At 38.5% G+C, this 19,662-nt stretch overlaps 1 protein-coding gene across 2 annotated transcripts in view; it reads left to right on the top strand.

The window, feature by feature from the left end:
• The window catches only part of TOX (thymocyte selection associated high mobility group box), a 183,858-nt gene that overhangs the window by 85,984 nt on the left and 78,212 nt on the right, over positions 1-19,662 (top strand). For both annotated transcript variants that reach the window (XM_083622992.1, XM_083622993.1), the window contains exon 2: positions 16,839-16,904. In XM_083622992.1, the coding sequence (XP_083479118.1) occupies positions 16,839-16,904 (66 nt within the window). The remainder of the gene's footprint in view (positions 1-16,838; positions 16,905-19,662) is intronic.

Raw genomic sequence — 19,662 nt, 5'->3', positions numbered from 1 at the left:
TCCTACCTGGAGATGCTAGGAATCAAAACTAGGACCTTCTGCACATAAAGGAGATTATCAGTCTTCCTTGCCTGCTGTGTGTTTTATGGAATAGGTCTGAAGGAAAGTCACTGTGGATACTGGTAGTTCAGCAGACACTGTAAACTGGGACTTTCAAAGGTTTTGGCAGAGTTGTTCACCAAAGGCTCCTGAACTTAGCAATCATGGGATAAGAGGCAGATCTTACACATTTGTAACTGGTTAAACAGCAGGAAGCAGACAGTAGGAATTAAATAGACAGTTGACATAATGGAGGACTGTAAGAAGTGGGTTCCCCCAAGGATCTGTATTGGGCTTTGTGCTTTTAAACACATTCATGAACAATCCAGAGCATTTGTGGCTAATCTGAAGCACAACTTCCATCATCCATGCTAGTTGGAGCTGATAGAGGTTTCCTCTGAGATTTCTATGGTTTTTGCATCAGATTCCCTCTAAAAATTGCATGCAACTGCAGAAACCACCTCCATATCTTTATGAATCTAATCAATTTGACCTAAATTGATGAGACTACATGCCTGTGACTGTGCAGTTTCAAAGATTTTGCAGTCGGTGGGTTTTGTGTGTAGTAGTATGGTTCTGGTGTGTGTGATTCTATGGTGGCAGGGTGCCCATGACAGTTTCTCAAGTTTTTTGTTTGTTTTAAAATTGTCACAGACCCACCCCCCCCCCCATCTAACGACTGTACCATACTGTTATATTCAATAATTAAAGGAATAGGCATTATGTATGTCATCCACTAGGTGGCTTCCTCTGTCAGTATTGTAGTTCTGGCAACATTTTTGCTTCAAAAATCAGTCTGTGCATGCACTACCATATTTTGCCAGAAGTTGCTGCCACAGACTTCAATGGGGCAGGAAAATCTTAATAATGTTCAAACAACTGCTCAGATCTTTACTAAGCCAATGAAGAATTGCCTTACGTTCAAAGACTGAACAAAGAATTACACCAGTAGTTTCTCCCATAATTAAATATAAATATGTAATTTGCCAGTTTAAAAAAATGAGTAAACTGGGAGCCAACATGTCAGTTTTAAGCACTATTTAACTTGTTCTATCTGTGTTAACTTTGATTGGATGGGTTTGAAATCTGGCACATTCATGGACCCTGTCAGGTACACGTCTGTAACGTTTTAAGTTAGCTCAATGGGTGCCATTTTTATAATATATAGAATTTTGAAGCTTATTATGGTAGGTTTTTGTTTCTGTTTTGCTACTCGTGCATACTAAAAGAGCATTGTTTTTATTTGTTTCTGTGTTATGTATTTTTGTGTTTTTATTTTTTAAACCGCCTTGTGAGCCTCGGGAGAAGGGTGGTATAGAAACATAATTAATTAATTAAAAATACTTTGCCCCTTTGGTATTCAACTTAGTCTTTACGTGTGTATTATTCCCATACTTTAATCAGGAAGAAGCTCACAAATACATAGACAAGCCATGTATACATCTTGTTCAGGGGGCAAAATGCTATCATTCTTGATACTATGATCAGATGGTTCTTGGTGCTCCTGTTCAGCTGGGACGATACTGAGGGGTCGTCCTGCAAGGATATAGAAGTCAGGTCTTCGCTGTGAGTTTGTGCCTTATCCATCTTCCTTCCAAATGTGCTAAGAGAGCAAAAAGCCTCCTCCTAGTTGACTCTTGCTAAGCTTTTTGTTTTGGCAATGACTGCCAAGCAAGCTTTACAGTTGCCTCCTGGAAAAAATCCTCATGTTTGCTGCTCGGACATTGTTTTGATGGTCAGGGGGTAAAGCCTTGAGACAGGATGCCTTTGCCAGTTTCTGGAAATTGTGCTCAGATCCTGCTTTTGGACTTTACACAGACATCTGTTTGGCCACTGCGAACAGGATGCTGGACTAAATGGCCTGATCCAGGAGAGCTCTTTATACGTTCCTATGTTCTTGTGCAACTCTTTCCTGTGGGCTTCCTTCTAGGTCTTCGCTCACCTCTCTTCACAATCAGAGCTCCGTATGAACCATTTATTGGTTAATAAGTTGTCTGACAAGGTAGCCACTTTGTACCTAATTGCTCAGTTTATTTATGTATTATTGATGAGCTCAGTCTTGAACTCCATGTTCCTTGGAGGCTGCTTGATAAATCTGTCAGCTAATCCTGTGTAAGACACAGAATTTCCTGCTGTAGCATAATACATGACATTGCTTTTACTTTGTATTCCTGAAAGAAACCTGGTTGCGCATTTTCAGTGGGCTGTGTCTGGCAGCATGAAATAAAATCAGATACATAATTCACACTGCTTTCTGCATTACCTAGAGTTCCACTGTGGTGCCCTGTAATGTGGTGAATATCTGTTTAGCTTTTTAAATCAGTATTCTGGCTGTTCTGGCTTGTAAAGGGTCACCCTACTGAAAACTATTTGAGTGAGGCAAAGGAAACAGGTGTTTTTAGCCTGGAAGAAAGAAGGCAGTTTGAGTATCCAGAGGGTTCTTATGAAGAAGGAAAAGGTGACAGTTTATCACAGTATCTGAGGAAATGGAGATTAGAGGGCTCAATCTGTAACAAATAAAATTTAGGTTAGCTCTCAAAATATAAATAATGGACGTTAGTCTAGAATAAGTTACCAATAAAGTTGTGAATTTTCTCTCTGGGATGTTTCTAAGGCAGAATTAGGTAGTGAACTGCCTCTGGTAGGCTTAAGTAGGGAACCCTTCTTGAATTTTCCAAGTTTTATGACTTCAAACTGAAGACACATTGCCAAATGTGTAAGCCCCATTTACTTAGAGACTGTACTGAAGTAGCACACGATGGACTCTGTTTTTACCTATCTGTGAAATCTGTCTCACACAACTTGATGGCTGTTTGTAAGTGGAACTACACCTTGCTGGGAGCCACAGCCTCACATCTTCTCTGATAAAACCAGTAAAAAAAGAGTGTGTGACTTAACTGTCTGCTAAGGAAGTGTAGTGCGAGGGGGACTTGAGAGGGGGAGAAGGAGATCCTTTGAGGTCTTCAGAAGAGGACCCGGCTTTAGATTCCCCTATGGAACTGTATAAGATTTATGGTGGTATATGGTAGAGCTTTCTTGGTGGTGGATAGAGCTGGGTCATATCTGGTTTCCAACATCACAATATATCACCAGCTAAACATCGTGATACACCAATATACACAATATCTGAAATAAGGATGGAGCTATGTAGAGGCATTAGCTGGCTTCACAGTTTTCCCCACATTGTGATTTTTGCATAGCACTCTCACACATCATGATTCGTGATGTATTGCCAGGTCAAAATTTATGAAACCAACATCACGATATGGACTTGAAACTGGTTTCGGATGATATATTGATATATCACCCAGCCCTGGTGTGGGGCTGATCTACATCTGTCTTCTGTGAAAAAGTCACATCAAGCTTGTTGATGGATAGTGACACCAATTGATATTTAGTGTAAACCATTTTGTTTATTCAGACCTTTAGTAATATTTAAGTTATAAATATTTCACTGACCTGTCACTGTTACATGTTCCACAAAATGGTATGACCACAGTTTACAGAACCTCAAAAAGCAAGGTCCAAAAGAGAGAGGAAAGAACAGGGAAACTGAACTCTTCACGTATACTTGTCACATGAGCAGTCTTTGCCAGGCTTGGTTCAGAGATAAACGTGACTGCTGAACTACTGTTTCCTAGATAGAACCATGCAGGTTCTGTAGTTTTTTGTATGGAGGTCAAGTACTTATATATTCTAATTCTGTGAATTTCAAAATGTGTATTGTTTTCAGAAATATATTTCCCTTGCACTTGAAGGTCACATTGAATGAAGCTGTAGGACAATGCTAGAGAACAGTCTTATTTTTCTAGGTGAAGTAATCACACCCTCTGGGAAAATAGAAAAAAAAGACTTTGCACCATTCTTGGTTCATAACTGAGGATGAGAAAGACTTTCCAAAGGAAAATAAGCCAGAATATGAACTTTTCTTGCTATGGCCTTGTTAGGCTGCTACCCTGCATATTGGCCAGTCTGCAAGAAATCCTACTCATTGTGGCTAACTCAAGTGTCTGAAAAACCCAAAGTTAGGAAACTAGATACATGTATGTGGTTAAGTTTTAATTAGTGAGATGGATTCTGTGTTACTAACTATCCACATAGATACTGGGGAAAGCAGGTCATTTGAACTGTATCCTTCCTCAGCCTTTTCTCATTTCTCATCCTCTAACAAAAACAAATTCACTTTCATGATGAGTCAATTAAATATATTAACGGAACGCCAAATTCAAGGAATCTACCCGAGAGAGGGTGCATTCAGACAGGATTATTGCATTAGTTTTCCTGGTTATAACGGTAGTGCTGCTGCACAATTTATATATTGTGTTAATGGTTGCTTTATGATACTGTAGCTTTTTAATCAATATATCACTGCGTTTATTACATTTTAAAGGGCAGGGGGGAGTGTATAAGTGTCTAACCACTACATCACACTTTTGCATACAAAAGATAAAATTGTTTAATGTGTATATGACCTTCAACGTACTTTATGCAGCCACCGGGTTCAACTGACAAGCCAAGTCTGGTGAGAAAACAAATGCATACTTGAGAATCCTATGTATGCCACCCTGAATTTGCAGATTGAGAAAGCAGAATATAAATCTATGAAATAAATATCAGTGCACCCATGAATTGTAGTGTGCCATAATTGCACCTGTACATTGTGTTCAATCTTTTGGAAAAAAATATGTAGCAGTGGAGAAACTTGAGATTGTAGAGAATGTAGTTTCCATAATAGTGAAGTATTATTATTTATTAGACTTTTCTGGTTTTGGTTTCCCAAATGTCTCCAAGCAACCTGCAACACGTTTAAAAACATAAACATAGATAGGTTTTATCATTGTGTAAAAATATCAAAATACATAACATTAATTAAAATATATAAATACAAAAAAAAACCCCTTCCCCAATATATTTTTGCACAGAAGGGAGAACTATGCTGGCTATGGCCTCTCCCATGGTTTGGATTGTGAGAAGATAAAAATCTAGAAGAGAAGAAAGACGTAGCTCAGCTATTCTCAACAAAACATTGCCTGCTCTTCCTTTGGCGTTTCTTAAATTCGTTATTTTTCTTTAATTCATTAAATCCCAGACTGTAGTATAGGCAGCATGAAGAAGTTCTCACTCATAAAGAGTTCTCATCTACCATGTGACCACTGAACTTTCTTTCCCCTAAAGCATAATGCAAAGTGCCAAGGGAGGATGCTTGGTGCCAGGTTGTTTTGACTTTTGGCAGATTAGAAAGTGACGGTTCAGCTTCTGCTAAAATAAATAAGTGTGCAAAATTTACTAGACATCTAGGTGCATGTTGTGCAAACGTGGTACAAATTCACAGTTAAAGGAAAGAAGCTAACTCTGCTAATGAAGGATGTTGGACAAGCTAATGTCCCACATGAAGACTCTGCTAGACACCTATCCTAAACTATTGAACAAGCTTGTCCTTCTTTTAATGAGGTGCCAGATTTGCATACTTATTCAGGAAAGTGGAGTAGCTTGGGAATGTTCTGTAGATTATATTCTCCTTCTCACATGTCAGATAATCTGACATGCTTTATACCATGTCTGGTTATTTGTCCATCTATCCCAGTACCATCTACTCAAACTGGCAGCAGCTCTCAAGAGTCTCAGGCAGAGTTCCTTCTCATTACCCGATCATCATTTATTTATTCTTAACTTGAGATGCCAGAGATTCAGCCTTGGATCTTCTGCATGTGCACTGCTACTACGTTATGGCCGTTTCCAAATCAATATGAATATAATCAGCAGATGGCACAGAAACCTGAAACTCTGGATTAAAATGACAGAAGTGATATATGGATAATTGGCAAAGTAAAGCTTTGTGCTTGCTTACACACACACACACGGTTATTGACTCTGTTGAAATACTTAGACTTTTGTGGGGATGAGATACAATGAGAGTTCTTGATGCTAAGCTTCAACACTTTGGTTAGTGGAGAGATGCTTGCAGCGTTTTTTAAAAAATCTAAATGATTCAGAATGCCTCGACCTGGAAAAAGTGAAATGCTGCAGTTAAAATGGCCTCCTGTTGTTGGTCAGGACACAGCAGCTTAATCTGTTGCTTCTGCTTTACCCCCCATATTGTTTGCAAATTGCAGAATGACCACTGCTAGCTAGGTATATCTGCTTGCAAGCTAGTGCAGCTGGGAAGCTAATGGCTGGCTCTACCACAAAGCTCAATGTTCTGCAAGCAGGCTGGTGAGGTTGGTGGCTGCCTCTGTCCCTTTCTGTCACCCACATTTTTTCCTGTATGGTGATATCTCCCACAAAAGGAGCTAATATAAGAAAATAACAAGTTGGTCCAAGATGCGGAACATTTAATTAATCCATCACTGACTTATTTTTTATTTGCTTGAAGTGCATATCCACTTTCCCCACCATGTACAGTGGACACTCGGGTTGCGAACGTGATCTGTGCGGGATGCACATTAGCAACCCGCAGCGTTCGCAACCTGGGTCTGCGCACACACGGGTTGCGCTTCTGCACTTCTGTGCATGCGCGACCCCCAAAACCCGGAAGTAAACCGTTCCGGTACTTCCAGGATTCGGTGGTCCGTAACCCGAAAAAACGCAACCTGAAGTGGCTGTAACCCGAGGTATGACTGTATTCTAAATGGTTCACAACTGGGGGAAGGGGATAATACTAGAATCATCACTGTGATTATTTTTCTAAGATACTAAGATAAATGAAAGAACTAATACTGTATATGACCCTACTGAAAGCCATGCCCCTGAATGGAAATCCCAGATGCCAGATGGAAAACACAAACACACACAAAAAGAAACCCAGAAGCTTCCCCATTCCTTCCAAATAGACAAGCAAAGAAGAATTATTGCTCAGCTCCAGAATGAGGTTGTTCTATAGCAGAAAAGGTTCTCCTTCTAGCAGCCGATTGTCATTACACAGATGGATGGTACCATGAAGCAGGTCCTAGTTTTACATGCAAAGATGGAGGAACAGTCCTTGTCATTTATTTTCAGAACTTACAGACCTAAAAAAGCTGCTCATTTAAAATGCAGTAGTTTCTTTTCCTGGGAATTCTGTTTTTAAATGAATGATCATATTTATTGCTCTAAGATGTTTATAACAAGGTGCTTTTTGGATTCTACAAAACTAATCTATCCTTGAAAGGTTGAGCACATCTGCCAGAATTGGGAGGCAGCTTCAGTGTTGCCTGTCCTCTTCAGATGTGTCTGATTGCTTTCATCTCTATATTCAATAAACAGTTTATTCAGTGTTTCAGGATTTCAGTGGTCTTTTAAAAAATGCATTTAACCCACAAGGTCAAAGGAAGATGAAATCCCACAGAGAGGGTGCATAGTTCACCTCTGCATGCCCACAGCCTTACACTAAGCAATATGGTAGCCCACCCTGTGGTGTCTGATATATTCACCATGTCTCTGTCTGGACTCTCCTTCTCCTCCACTTAGTTTGATCCTGCTTTTACTAGCCTGCTGTGCTCAGTGCTGCATCTTCATTCACTGCAGAGAGAGATGACAATAATTTTGAGACTCAGCCAGGCACTGACATATGCAGCTCAAGGCAGAAAGCTAAACAGACTTACAACCTCTCTTAAAGTGTTGCATTAACTTCTGTCAGAGGTATAAGAAATGAATGAAATGGAGGCTTGACCTCTGTTCTATGACTTCAAAATTCATTCTGCTTGTATTGCACATTTAACCAAACATTCAACTCCTCTATATTTCCACAGGTTGTATAAGAACAAATTAAGTGAGAAGTAAACACTCATAATTTTAATAATATTTATGTTTCTTAAGGATTGTTTTCACCACCAGTGGTATAATATGATCTTTGTGGTTGACTGGAAGCAGCTTCTACGGTATTTTCCATATAACTGGCACCAATGGTGAAATCCCACTGGTGATCACTTTCAGTTCAGGAGATTCTTCTTCTTTTTTGTGCTATGTATACATAATCAAGTGATTAAATTGCAAGGCAAAAAGGAATGTTGGTATGATTTTAATATTGAATCAGAATTCCTTTTTATGGTTGTTTTCAATTAATGCACATACATGATCATACATAATGGTAATCTGTAAGAAAAAATAAGTAAATTATATGTTCTGTATATAATTTGTATTTGCTCAGAAGTCTAGATCTTTAATTTAAAAAAGCAATGACAATAAAAATGGAAGTATGGTGGAGCAATAGTATCGATAGTCCATAAATTGGATCATGTTGTTTAGATCTGGAGAATTTTGTCAGCATTACAACAGTTTACTTAATGATCAAAATGTATATGTGCTTTTAAACTCATGTAAAACTATTAAATATATATCTTTATTTTTGTGGAGCAGCTGAACATGAGATTGGGTTCTTAATCTGCATATTATTTTTCACAAGCATGCTCCTGAGAAAGGACTCTGTTTGTTCTGGAGTCATTTTCTGAACTTTTGAAAATTGATAAATGCTGAAAGAAAAAGAAAAAAATCCCAATCACACATGCCTCAGTCATGAAACATGGGAAATGCAGCAGTCATGGCTTATTGATTTATTACCGGTAATTGCATCTATGTCTCACCTTTCCTTCAGGGAGCTGAAGTGGTGAACATATTTCTCCCCCACTTCAGTTCATCCTCTCAACAACAGCACCATGAGGTAGGCTAGGGTGTGTTGCGTGCTGAGGTCCCCCAAAACACCCCTACCCCAATAACTCACACATCACTCATAAATTTTTGTTTAAGGTTTTTGGCATAGTTTTGGCCACAACTTTATTAAACATACAAATTGTGAGTGGTTGCTTAGGCATTGGTTATGACTATCTGTCCCCCCGCCTGGGGACAGAACTGACTTCCGGGCACCACCGAAAGACAGTGTGGAGGAACAAGATCAGGGATAACTGGAGCTGCGACACAGACCCTCAGCTTCTCCCCGCATGCTCCCAGGAGCTTACGCAGCCCGCACCCTGCACCAAGGGTTTGGACGAGAGGATGGTAAGCCCCTGAATTCCTTTAACAGAATTCCCATGCAGCAGCAGCATTGGAGGGGCAGGCACAGCCAATCCATACCCCTCCACCAACCAATTTAAACCAATGCCTAACCGCCAACCTTACAAGTTGTGACGATTTGCTACGCAGTAGGCAAAAACCAAATGGCACACACTAATCAGCCAAATGGAAAAATTCCTACCAGGCCCCCGCACCAAGACGGACGACCCCATGATAGGCATAGCAAGGTCAAAGCACAAGCCCAAAAGGGAGGGCGGGCGGGCGATCCGGTTCCCACATTGAAAGAGAAAGCAGCTTGCTGTGAACCTTGTTTAAATAGCCTGTTCCCACCCCCAAATTGGCAACATCAATTTTATCCCAGCAACTCAAACAGCCAATCCTTGCCAGGCCCCTCTATCTTATACTGCCTGGCAACTATGGGGTGTCTTGCTAGGCCCCATCCGCAACACGTGCTCTCCTTTAGTGAGAACACGCTTTATAGGAGAAGAGCATGCCATGAATAGAAGGGGAATGGAGCCTACACTACTGGCCTTGCCCATGGCATAATGTGCCTCTCCACACAATGTGCACAGGCATCTGAACTTTGCATGATCAGGGTTCCATACGGCACAAAAGCCAAGCACGTAGAGTTGAATACAGTAGCACTTCTCCTTTAAGATGAACCCTAGGAGATGATATAGATAGATAGATGAATAGATAGATAGATAGATAGATGATAGATAGATAGATAAATGTATTGTCAGAAACAAAGGCTCATGCCTTTTAGGGTTTTTTGTTTGTTTTGTTTACCTTCACTTGGAAATTTCATGCTGCTGTGTAAATCACATGAAGTATTGCCAAGTTAGGAGAAGATTCTGTTTCAGTTTTATAATGACATATCATTTACAGAGCCGTTCTGTTTTTAGCTATAATGGTTTCTGTAACAAGATCAATTTTTCCCCTTTAGCCTAATCAGTAGATGATTTACTTCTGTAATCTACCTTTGCTTCATCCATATTTTTCCATTTCTGACTAGCAAACCCTAGAAATTGCTCTTTCTGGATCTGGGCTTTGGGTTTGTTTTTTAAATGACTGCACTTTGAAAGCTTTTTTTGGGATTAGTGTTTTACAGAAAATATAGGTTAAAAACATTAGTAACCCTCCCCAAGCACATTAAAATACAAAGGATCACTAAGTGGTTATGGTTCATATTCTCTCTCTCTCTCTCTCTGTATGTGTGTGTGTGTTTGTGTTTGAATTTTGTAATGCTGTGCTTCCTAACAAATTGCACTATAGAGCAAAATCTTTCCTGTGTTTCTTTTAAAGAAAATTATATGCAGCTAATAAATCAAATTATAATATTGGCTAGAAGGCCAAAAATTGTAGTTATATCTAAAACTTGTGAAAATGGCTACTTTTAGTCAGCATAAGCAATCAAAATGTGCTGTCTGTTTAGAATTCTTAAGCCATTTAAAGAAGAATATCCTAGCAGGAATAAAATAAAAGGAAAAGAATAATGTTCCAGGAAATAGGTTTATTTGAGTTGCTTGCTCTATGTCTATAGCAACTTTGCAGAATGGAAGTTGATCACTTTATGTTGAGAAGAAAATGTGACCTTTTAGGAGAACCTGTGCACTTGGGGCCATTTGTCACATCAGCATTAGTCACTTGACAATACTGTATGCGCAAAGAAGAGCCAGCTCATACCCTTCTGTCTCTTTAAGAATTTTTAACTCTCCACAAAGACCCTTTAGTGATAGCAAAGCAAGTCAGATGATAAACTTCGCTTGAATACACAAGAAAATAGTTAATTCCACCTAACAGGAACTCAGGAGGACAGCCTTCCCAATTCACACCTCTCTTGTCCTACTTCTAGTGAATAGGAACACACATATAAAATTGGGGTTGCTTCCATATCTTCTTAGCCCATTAGTTCCAGCAGGGTAAATGCCCTGGCTGACATCTAGGGTCCCACTCTGCATAAAGAGCAGGAGGATCCTCAAAGACACAGGGCTCCCTTAACACATTTTTAAGTAAGTGAAGTAAGAGATATTACCATTTCAAAAGAAGCCCCCTTCCCTTGTTAAGCTCAGGGTCTGAAATAACATAAGAATACCACTGTATTTATCTCAGTGGTGTAGACAGCCAAATGAGATGTCATCCACTATAGCTTTGTTCACAGTGAAATTGCATCAAATAAATTGCCAGTTTCTCTTGTGGGAAGACCTTCTTGCAGCACCTGTTGGTTCCATCACGATCATTGTGAGGAGTCTCACTTATAGGCCATTCCAGTCTTAAGTGTCTGAACCCAGGTGGAACATATCCCAACCCAGCTGGATCTCATGTGCACCTTCCCTTAATTCTTCAACTGCTTATGTTTTCCACATCCATATTTCTTGTGTCACAGGAGGTATTCAGGTTTATCTCCCCCTCCCATCCTTAATACTATTCACAAACCTTTGAATTCCTGCTGCTGTATTATAACATTCTTCTTCAGAGATGTGAAAGCCATCACAATAATCACCTGACAATAATCCTACAATTACCCTTACAGTGGTACCTTGGGTTATAGACGCTTCAGGTTACAGACGCCGCTAACCCAGAAATAGTACCTTGGGTTAAGAACTTTGCCTCAGGATGAGAACAGAAATCGTGCGGTGGCAGCAGGAGGCCCCATTAGCTAAAGTGGTACCTCAGGTTAAGAACAGTTTCAGGTTAAGAACGGACCTCCAGAATGAATTAAGTTCTTAACCCGAGGTAGCATTGTATTTATTTTCCTTTTACCTTACTCAACTTATGGAAATACACAGACCTTATCTCAGCATCCTAGAAACTATCTCCATCCCATCTATCACGGTGCTGAGAAACATCTGTTTAATGAACCTGACATCCCCTATACCCTTGGTAACAATGTATTTGTTTCATTGTTTGTATTAGGTTGTTGCCTGTCCTTCACTCTAAGGTCCCAGGGCAGGTTGCAACAACTCAAATAATACAAACAAACACAAATGCAACACCATAATAACATTAATTAATAGTTTTCAGGTAGATCACAAAAATAGTTTTCAGCTGTCATGACCAGCGAAAAGGGAAAAGTCTTGGTGAGATATGTGACCTTGATAATTCTAACTCAGGTAGAATTGAAATATTCTTTCATCTGTTGATGCAGGAGTTGAGTCTTTGAGAGGTAATGTTGGCCTTGCGCTCCCATTTGGCACTGCAACCAAGGGTAATATATTATTTATTAACTTTATTTAATCACTTCTTATTGAAAAAAGTCTCAAAGTTTCTTATAACAAGTTGAGAATGCAAAGATTCCATAACATAGCCAAAAGCAATGAAAGCATGCATGATACTAGAAGTGTTCATCCAGCAGTAATCAAGAATAAGAAAAATACCACTCCCCACCCAACTAAAGGAACATCAAGAATAGCCCCCTCCCCCCCAAAAAAACCAACAACTCACAAACCACACAAAGATCCAGATGCCTGGGTGAACAACAATATTTTTGCTTGGTGCTGAAAAGCTGACAACGTTGATGCTAAGTGAACCTCCTTTTGGAGAGCATTGTACAACTGGGCTGCCATTGAAAAGATATTTTGTACATTATAGGACTGCAAGGTCTTTGGTAGGATACTTGCATCCTTTAAGTAATGTTTGTGTTGGGTAAGTACTAGTCTGCCTATGTTGGTCAGCCAAAGGACACAAGGGTATATTCAACAGTTGGGACTTGCATAACATAGATTGTAAACATCCCTGCTTTAATTACCTGTCCAAAACGTAAATCCTTTGTTTGGTGACCTAGTAACAAGCATGTAATACAAATGGGCACACTTAGTTTTCACTGAAATTTTTCAGATTTCTTAGCTGGCAGTGAATGTAGAGCATTGATACAGAATATTGCATATTGCAGTTTGGCAAAATGATCAGCAGCCCAAATTGAGCATTTTAGACCTTTTTATCAAGGAAGAAGTGAAATAAAATTTACTGATGGGGGAGAAATAGCAGAAACTTTTTGGGGGAAAAACTCTGGTGCAGATCCTGAAAACTTGAGCTGGTGGAACCATTAGAAGGCAAGATTGTACAAAGTATCAGAATTTCACTTACCATAGCAATCAAAATCCCTAAATTTTATCCACACAACTTTTTTTTTTAACCTCCAACTGGAAAAATGCTAGAGCTATTTGTTAAGTGTTATTCTGCTCATAATGTTCTTTCTTTATCTCAGTCTTGGTTTTACACTTTATTTTCTGTTGCTCTCCATGGGTGGTCTCCCACTGTAATAGTTCCTACACCTAATTTTCTTCTGCTTGACTGTATTATATGAAGCTTTAGTATATGCAGACCTTTCATGTCCTTCACATTCTAGCTTGACATTTCTTCTTTTAAGTCTTTGAGATGTAGCATTCTAGCTGACCAGGTACATTCAAATTGCTCAATAAAAAAATATATATAGCTCAGTTTGGATTTTAGTTCTCAGACACACTATTTTTGAAAACAGATAAGGATTCTTGCCATTAGTAGTGCTTCGTTCACTAGCTGGTTTTTCTTAATTAATTAATTTTATTTTTAGTTGTTTTTAGAGGGGATAATAGTCTTCTAAAGGACTTGTACACATAAACAATGCACAATCTAATTAAGTCATTGATTACATGGTACTAAATTGTCTTTAATTCAAATAACTTGGTTTGACAGCCTCTTTTGGACCACAGTTCTCAACACAGTTACCTGAACTAAATGGGATATACTTCTGAGTAGGCATGTATAGGAGGAATATCTTGCTAATGCATGTCTGCTTGGATGTTCCACAGTACATAAAGGGTCTTACAGCCATGCTACATGACACATTCATCATATAATTTGCCCTTGAGATTCTTTTAAGAGATTGCCATGTCAGATTCAGACTGAAAACCTAGCATTTGGGGAGTGAGGGTAGGGAGGCTTTAATTATTCGCCCCTGGAGTGCTTCCAGTCTGGATTGTGCACCTACACACCAACAATTTGGACTGGCAAAATTGTCCCATCAGAGTAAAAGGACGCTTTCCAGAAACAAACAAATTGCAGGCACTGAGGAGGAGCAGTTCAGATCCCCTCATGCTAATGACCTGATTCACCAGCAGTGGTGGGGTGGAGTCACCCTCCTGACATTGGCAGGGCTGGGCTAGGAAAGAGACACAGCAAGATGAGGACTACATGAGTGTAATGGCAGGAATCTCAGCAGTGGTCAACCTGTACACTGAGATAACCTCACCACCATCCTGCCCTAGGCCCATCCAGCTAAGCAGCAGTGACTCCAGTGTCAGGAGGGCAGCTCTGAGGCTCCACTTCCCATGTGTCATCATGCTGGCAATTTGTGAAGGATGAGGTTTGCACCATGATAAAAATCAACTACTGGGTTAGTGTGCATAAGATTTTAATCGAAGTTGCAGGCACAACCACCCACTCCTTTGCCACATTAAATATTTAGTGATTTGAGCGGAAAGGGTTGACTACTTTCTGCCATACAAATTTCAGGTAAAAGTCCTACTGCAATATTAGGGTACAGTGTTAACTGCATACTACTTTATTCATTTACAAGGTGTATAGAATCCTTCATTCATTTCAAGTTATACTAGGAATCATGCTACAGAATCCTGATAGTCTTCTTCCTATTCTTGTTGGTTTCACCCAACTGCTCATGCAGTACCAATTTAATGTGAAAAGAAAATTTGTCAGAAGTAATTTATCATGTTTGAAGTATCATATTAATTTTCATATAACAATGGGTTTCAACTAGCATGGCACTTGGAAGCCCAGATATATAAGCTCAGGCTAAGTATCATATAGCTAAAGAAAGCGTAGTCAAACCAGTTAAGCCAGAGGACTATAAATATTCTTGGATTGACATCAGTCTGGCTGATGAGTTGATTCTAGTAAATTAACAGCACAGTCCCATACTGAGCGGTAGATTCCATTATATCCAATGGAATGGTTTTTGGCTTAAGAATGTCACATAAGAATCTGAATTTGAACATTTATATATGGGCAGACTTCAGGCTTGTTAGATCTAGTTTGGGGTTGTTGTTTTTAGAAATCCAGGATCTACCAACCAGAGTGTGGTGCAAAAGACATACAGCTAGAAGTGAAGAACTGGGTGCCTCTGAGCACATTCCAAATTCAGGGATTATTATTTTATTCAGTATTAGAACTGAGTTCACAGCTCTCTCACACAAAAGTTCTCTGCTGGCTACCTTCATTTCAACAGCGCAGATTAGGTAGGAAAAAGACATTGTTGCTATTGTTAAACAATTGTGAGTCAGAAAACCTCACTCCAGAGTCAGTGGACTTTCTCTGGGCTGTCTAGGGCAGTAGCAGACAGTTTGTTGTCTTGTAGGTACAGCAGATTAAAATGATTTTACTTTCTCCTACTGCAAATGGTTTTCAGGAAAAGTGTGAGTGAACAAGGATGGGGAGGAAGCTAGGAAAGAGTTCAATTTTAACTCCTGTCATTTTAATTCTTGTCAAGAATGATAGCAGGGCAATCCTATACATGTCTACACAGAAGCAAATCCCATTGAGTCCAGTGGTGTTTCCCAGGTCAGTGGGTATAAGATTGCATTCTAAAAAGGCTAGCTTTGCACAAGTTAAACACTGGATACAACAAGCCAGAGAGGCTTCCAAAAAAAACCTAGTTTAATTAAAACTGTAATCCTACCCACATTCACCTGGAACTGTGCTCCATTCAATTCAATGGAGCTTAATGCTAGTTAGACTGTATAGGATTGCATTGTTTAGTACTCTAAAATAACATGATACAGGAAAGTGATTTGGTACAAAAGGTAGGTTTTGTAACTTGAATGCTGTTGGGATAAAATCCTGGCTCCTTGTTATATACTTAAAAAACAAAACAAAAACTTCATTACTTCCTTGCTCTAACTTTATATGATCTCTTACACCTGTGAGTAAATTGCACAAAATATACCCAACAATACCTTGGAGAAACAATTTTAACAAGCATAGTACAATTCTCAGGATTTGTCTCTTAATCTTCTTCTAAAGTTAAGTAGGAAAACAATGAGAATTACATGCACATTTAGATGCATACTTAAGAGTGGAATATGAAGTATGAAATAAACAACACTTGGCGATAAAACGTGTCTTCATTTCATAGTTCTGTGTACTTGATGGTATTTATATAATAGGTTATGTAATGTTACACTGACAAAGAGATTTATCACACAACTGTATTGAATAACATGAAATGTATATCTATTCCATCAGTTTGGGGATGGTAATTTCAGTTAAGGTAGCAGAGAGTAATTTTTTTTCACTCTATCAAGTCAACTGTTGCCTTAACATGTCTTTGTTTAGCTACATATATTTACCACCTCAAATTTCTAAAGATTTTTCCTTATTTTTAAATGGGTATTTAATATATTTAATTATAAGTTGTTATTTATCAGTACTGAAACATAGATTCTGTAAAGGGCCATTTTTAAACTTTTCCATTATTCTGCTTTTCTCTACCGCTTACTGCAATAAGTATACATGGTGCACAAAATGAGCCATTTTGTTTTAAAACAGATTGCAGATGAAAGGAAACCATTCATTGCCTGCTGTAATTACTAGAGCACTAATTACTCCTAATCACTGGCATCCAGGGTCAATAAGGATGACAACAGGAACATCAAAGACAAGACGTGCACTTGCAGTTACACATCTTTTAAACCAGGCTATAATTTTTTAATGGCGACCGTTTGTCACTTGACGCTAGAAGCGTTCAAAGTTGCTAATTTTTAATCCACAGATAGATAGATAAATAAATAAATGTATATTTATTTCTTTTTCATTTGCAGTTTGACGGTGAGAACATGTATATGAGTATGTCAGAGCCGAGCCAGGAGTACGTGCCAGCCAGCCAGGTGGGTTAATTAATCTTCTCTGCCTTGTTTCAAATTGTAATTAAACAAATTCAAAGAGTTGCATTGCAAATGAGTGGCACTATCAGTAACTGCTGCAATCAGAAATAATCATAATTTATAAACAAAGCATTTAAGCCTTGTTTCCAGCTAATGAGATAGCACTGATAAAACGCCAGAGTTGGCAGTTGTTGAAGACACTACCTCGTTTGCTCTCCAGAATGCAAGCAGCTGTTTTGCCAGCATGATCATTCCCAAGCAGTTGTTTTACCTTCAGGAAATCCTCTTTACAGGTGCATGCTATTTGTTTATCTGACTACAGACAACTTCATCATTATAAGCCACAGGTGCCACAAATTGCTTAACTTATCACGTTCAGGTCTGTTTGGTCTAAAGAACTGGTGTATTCAATTGCAAGGACACCCTATTCCCCCCAATAAATTCTAACCCACCACATGGCCTGTTTAGACCTTCAGAGTTACAAAACAGACCAGACAATAAAATACTAAAAAGCAAACAAAAGTTCATGCTGAATCAGGTCTGGCTAGTCCAGACATTTGTTTCTGATGCTGGCAGGTATATATATGGCAGATGTAACATAGTATGGAATATATATATATATATTACCACACACCCACATACCCTTCATTCTGTAATTAAAAACTTTAACATGACTGGGCCATGATGTTAAATATTTTCTTTTTTAAAGCTGTGTTTAAAAAGAGAGTGTTCCCAGAAGATTACTTCCCAGTTGCCTGCTGAATTCATTTTAGAGTGCCTTTTGGAACTTCTATGATTGAACTTGCTTGGCTAAGACTGCTATAAACTCTGCACGTAGTTTTGAATAGAACTGTTTGATTAAAAATTGGGGGTGGGATATTCTTTTTTAACCTTTACATCCAAAAAACTGTCTTGACAAGTTTAGCAGTACTGTGTTAGATTAAAGCAACCAGGCATCATCTTGTTCATGCCTTAAGGGCTTTGAAGCACAAGGGCTAATTGAATTTGTTTGAAACTGTAGAAGTACAAACTCTCTGAATGATTGCTGTTACAAAGCAGCTGCTACCTTTCAGAGAATCATTATGTCTGTCTTAAATAGTTTTGAACAAAGAATGTACCTCCACATTTTCCAACTGAGCCATTTTCCTTCTGCTGATATGTCTATCCTATGCATATTAAAATACCAGGTATCACTTCCTTGGGATATTTTAAGGTATTTTTAGAAGTTGGTTACACATTTTATGCCACAGGACCATCTCAGGTATTTACCAAAAGGATGCTAAAATGCCCTTTATTGGTTGTAGGATTAATCAATATTTATGATTTTACTCAGAGTATATCCATTGAAACTAGTAGACTTGAGGTTGTCATGTGCATTGTTTTCAGCAGGTATACTCTGAAAACGACTTAATGTTGTCTACAGCCTATACTTTTAAACTTTAAATACATGTATTCAAAATGCGACAAGAAAGGAAAATTCCACAGATGAAAAATGTTCATGCTGCTTCTCATGAATTTATACTTCACAACAAGAAATAAGATGAATGTACTAAGAAAGCTGAACTTCAAATTCCTTATGTTCACTAGAACGTGTTCATATTCATGGAGGCATCTTAGGGCCTTATTCTAAGGCTTTAAAAGTCAATTCATCACCTTTAGGCTAACATAAGTAAAAACTCAACTGTCAATCAGGAAAAAAGTATAACATCAAACATCTGCATAGCTTGGTAATCCAAGACAACTTGCCTCACAGCATCACTTGACAATTATCATTTCTGTTCAATTTTCAAATCAGTACATGCTTTGGGACTTATGTACTAAGTTGCTAAGTAGCAACATATGGCTCACTACAGTTCCTGTGATGTTGCTGCAAGCAAACAGCATAATTCCAGACTTGAAATGATTTCCACAGAAAGCCGTTCTTGGAAATGAGCCAGAAGTATAACTATACCATAAAAAATAATGATATTCTTTTAGTTTGTCCCAAAAGACTGTTTGATGCTGCTAAGCTTGTGTATATTTTATATATGTAAATATTGTATTCTTGGTGACAAATATCTGGTGTAATGTTATGCATCCCAGGCAGCTTTTAAATTATTCTCGCCGCTCAGATATTCATTATCACACAGTAAATGATGACGTTTTCATTAATAATTGAACTTCAGTGTGATGATATTTAAAATAGCATGGAATGTGCACCCATAAGGGACTCTTTTGCCTTTGCCTCATGGCAATCTTCCATGGTCATCTGTTTGCACCTCCTGATAGTATTTTCCATGTTACATATCATGGAACTTTTTAGAGTTGAGTATTTTCTAGAAATCTGAAAAGATGACCACAGTATTTTATCAAGAGTCCCTTGGTTATGATTATGTAATAGGTAACACCACCCTGGAGAACACATCAGACATGATGCCCTATGGAATGGGCATTGCCAGTTTCCGTAAGTATCTAAGATCTAGTGCTTTAACATATAATGATTGTTATGTTTGAGATTATGAATTAATTTTCACCAATTCCAGCCTTTAAATCAGTGAAACACATCTGAAAGGCTCTATAATTACTTGATAAGATGGGGTAAATTCATTCCTATTTTTTCCCACTGCATGTCATAGGAAATGACCTTTGCATTTTGCTTTCTAATTTTTTTGTTGATGACTTGGTCTTCCGGACCTGACATTGCACTCCTTTATTTTTCCACACTTTTTTGTTATCCTAAACAGCTTTGATATTGGCAGTCTGATGCCTTCCCTTTATAGTT

The sequence above is a fragment of the Podarcis filfolensis genome (genome assembly GCF_964270895.1).
Source record: "Podarcis filfolensis genome assembly, chromosome: 7".
Taxonomy (NCBI): domain Eukaryota; kingdom Metazoa; phylum Chordata; class Lepidosauria; order Squamata; family Lacertidae; genus Podarcis; species Podarcis filfolensis.
The sequence above is the reverse complement of the archived record's forward strand: the minus strand, read 5'-3'. Positions and strand labels throughout refer to the sequence as shown.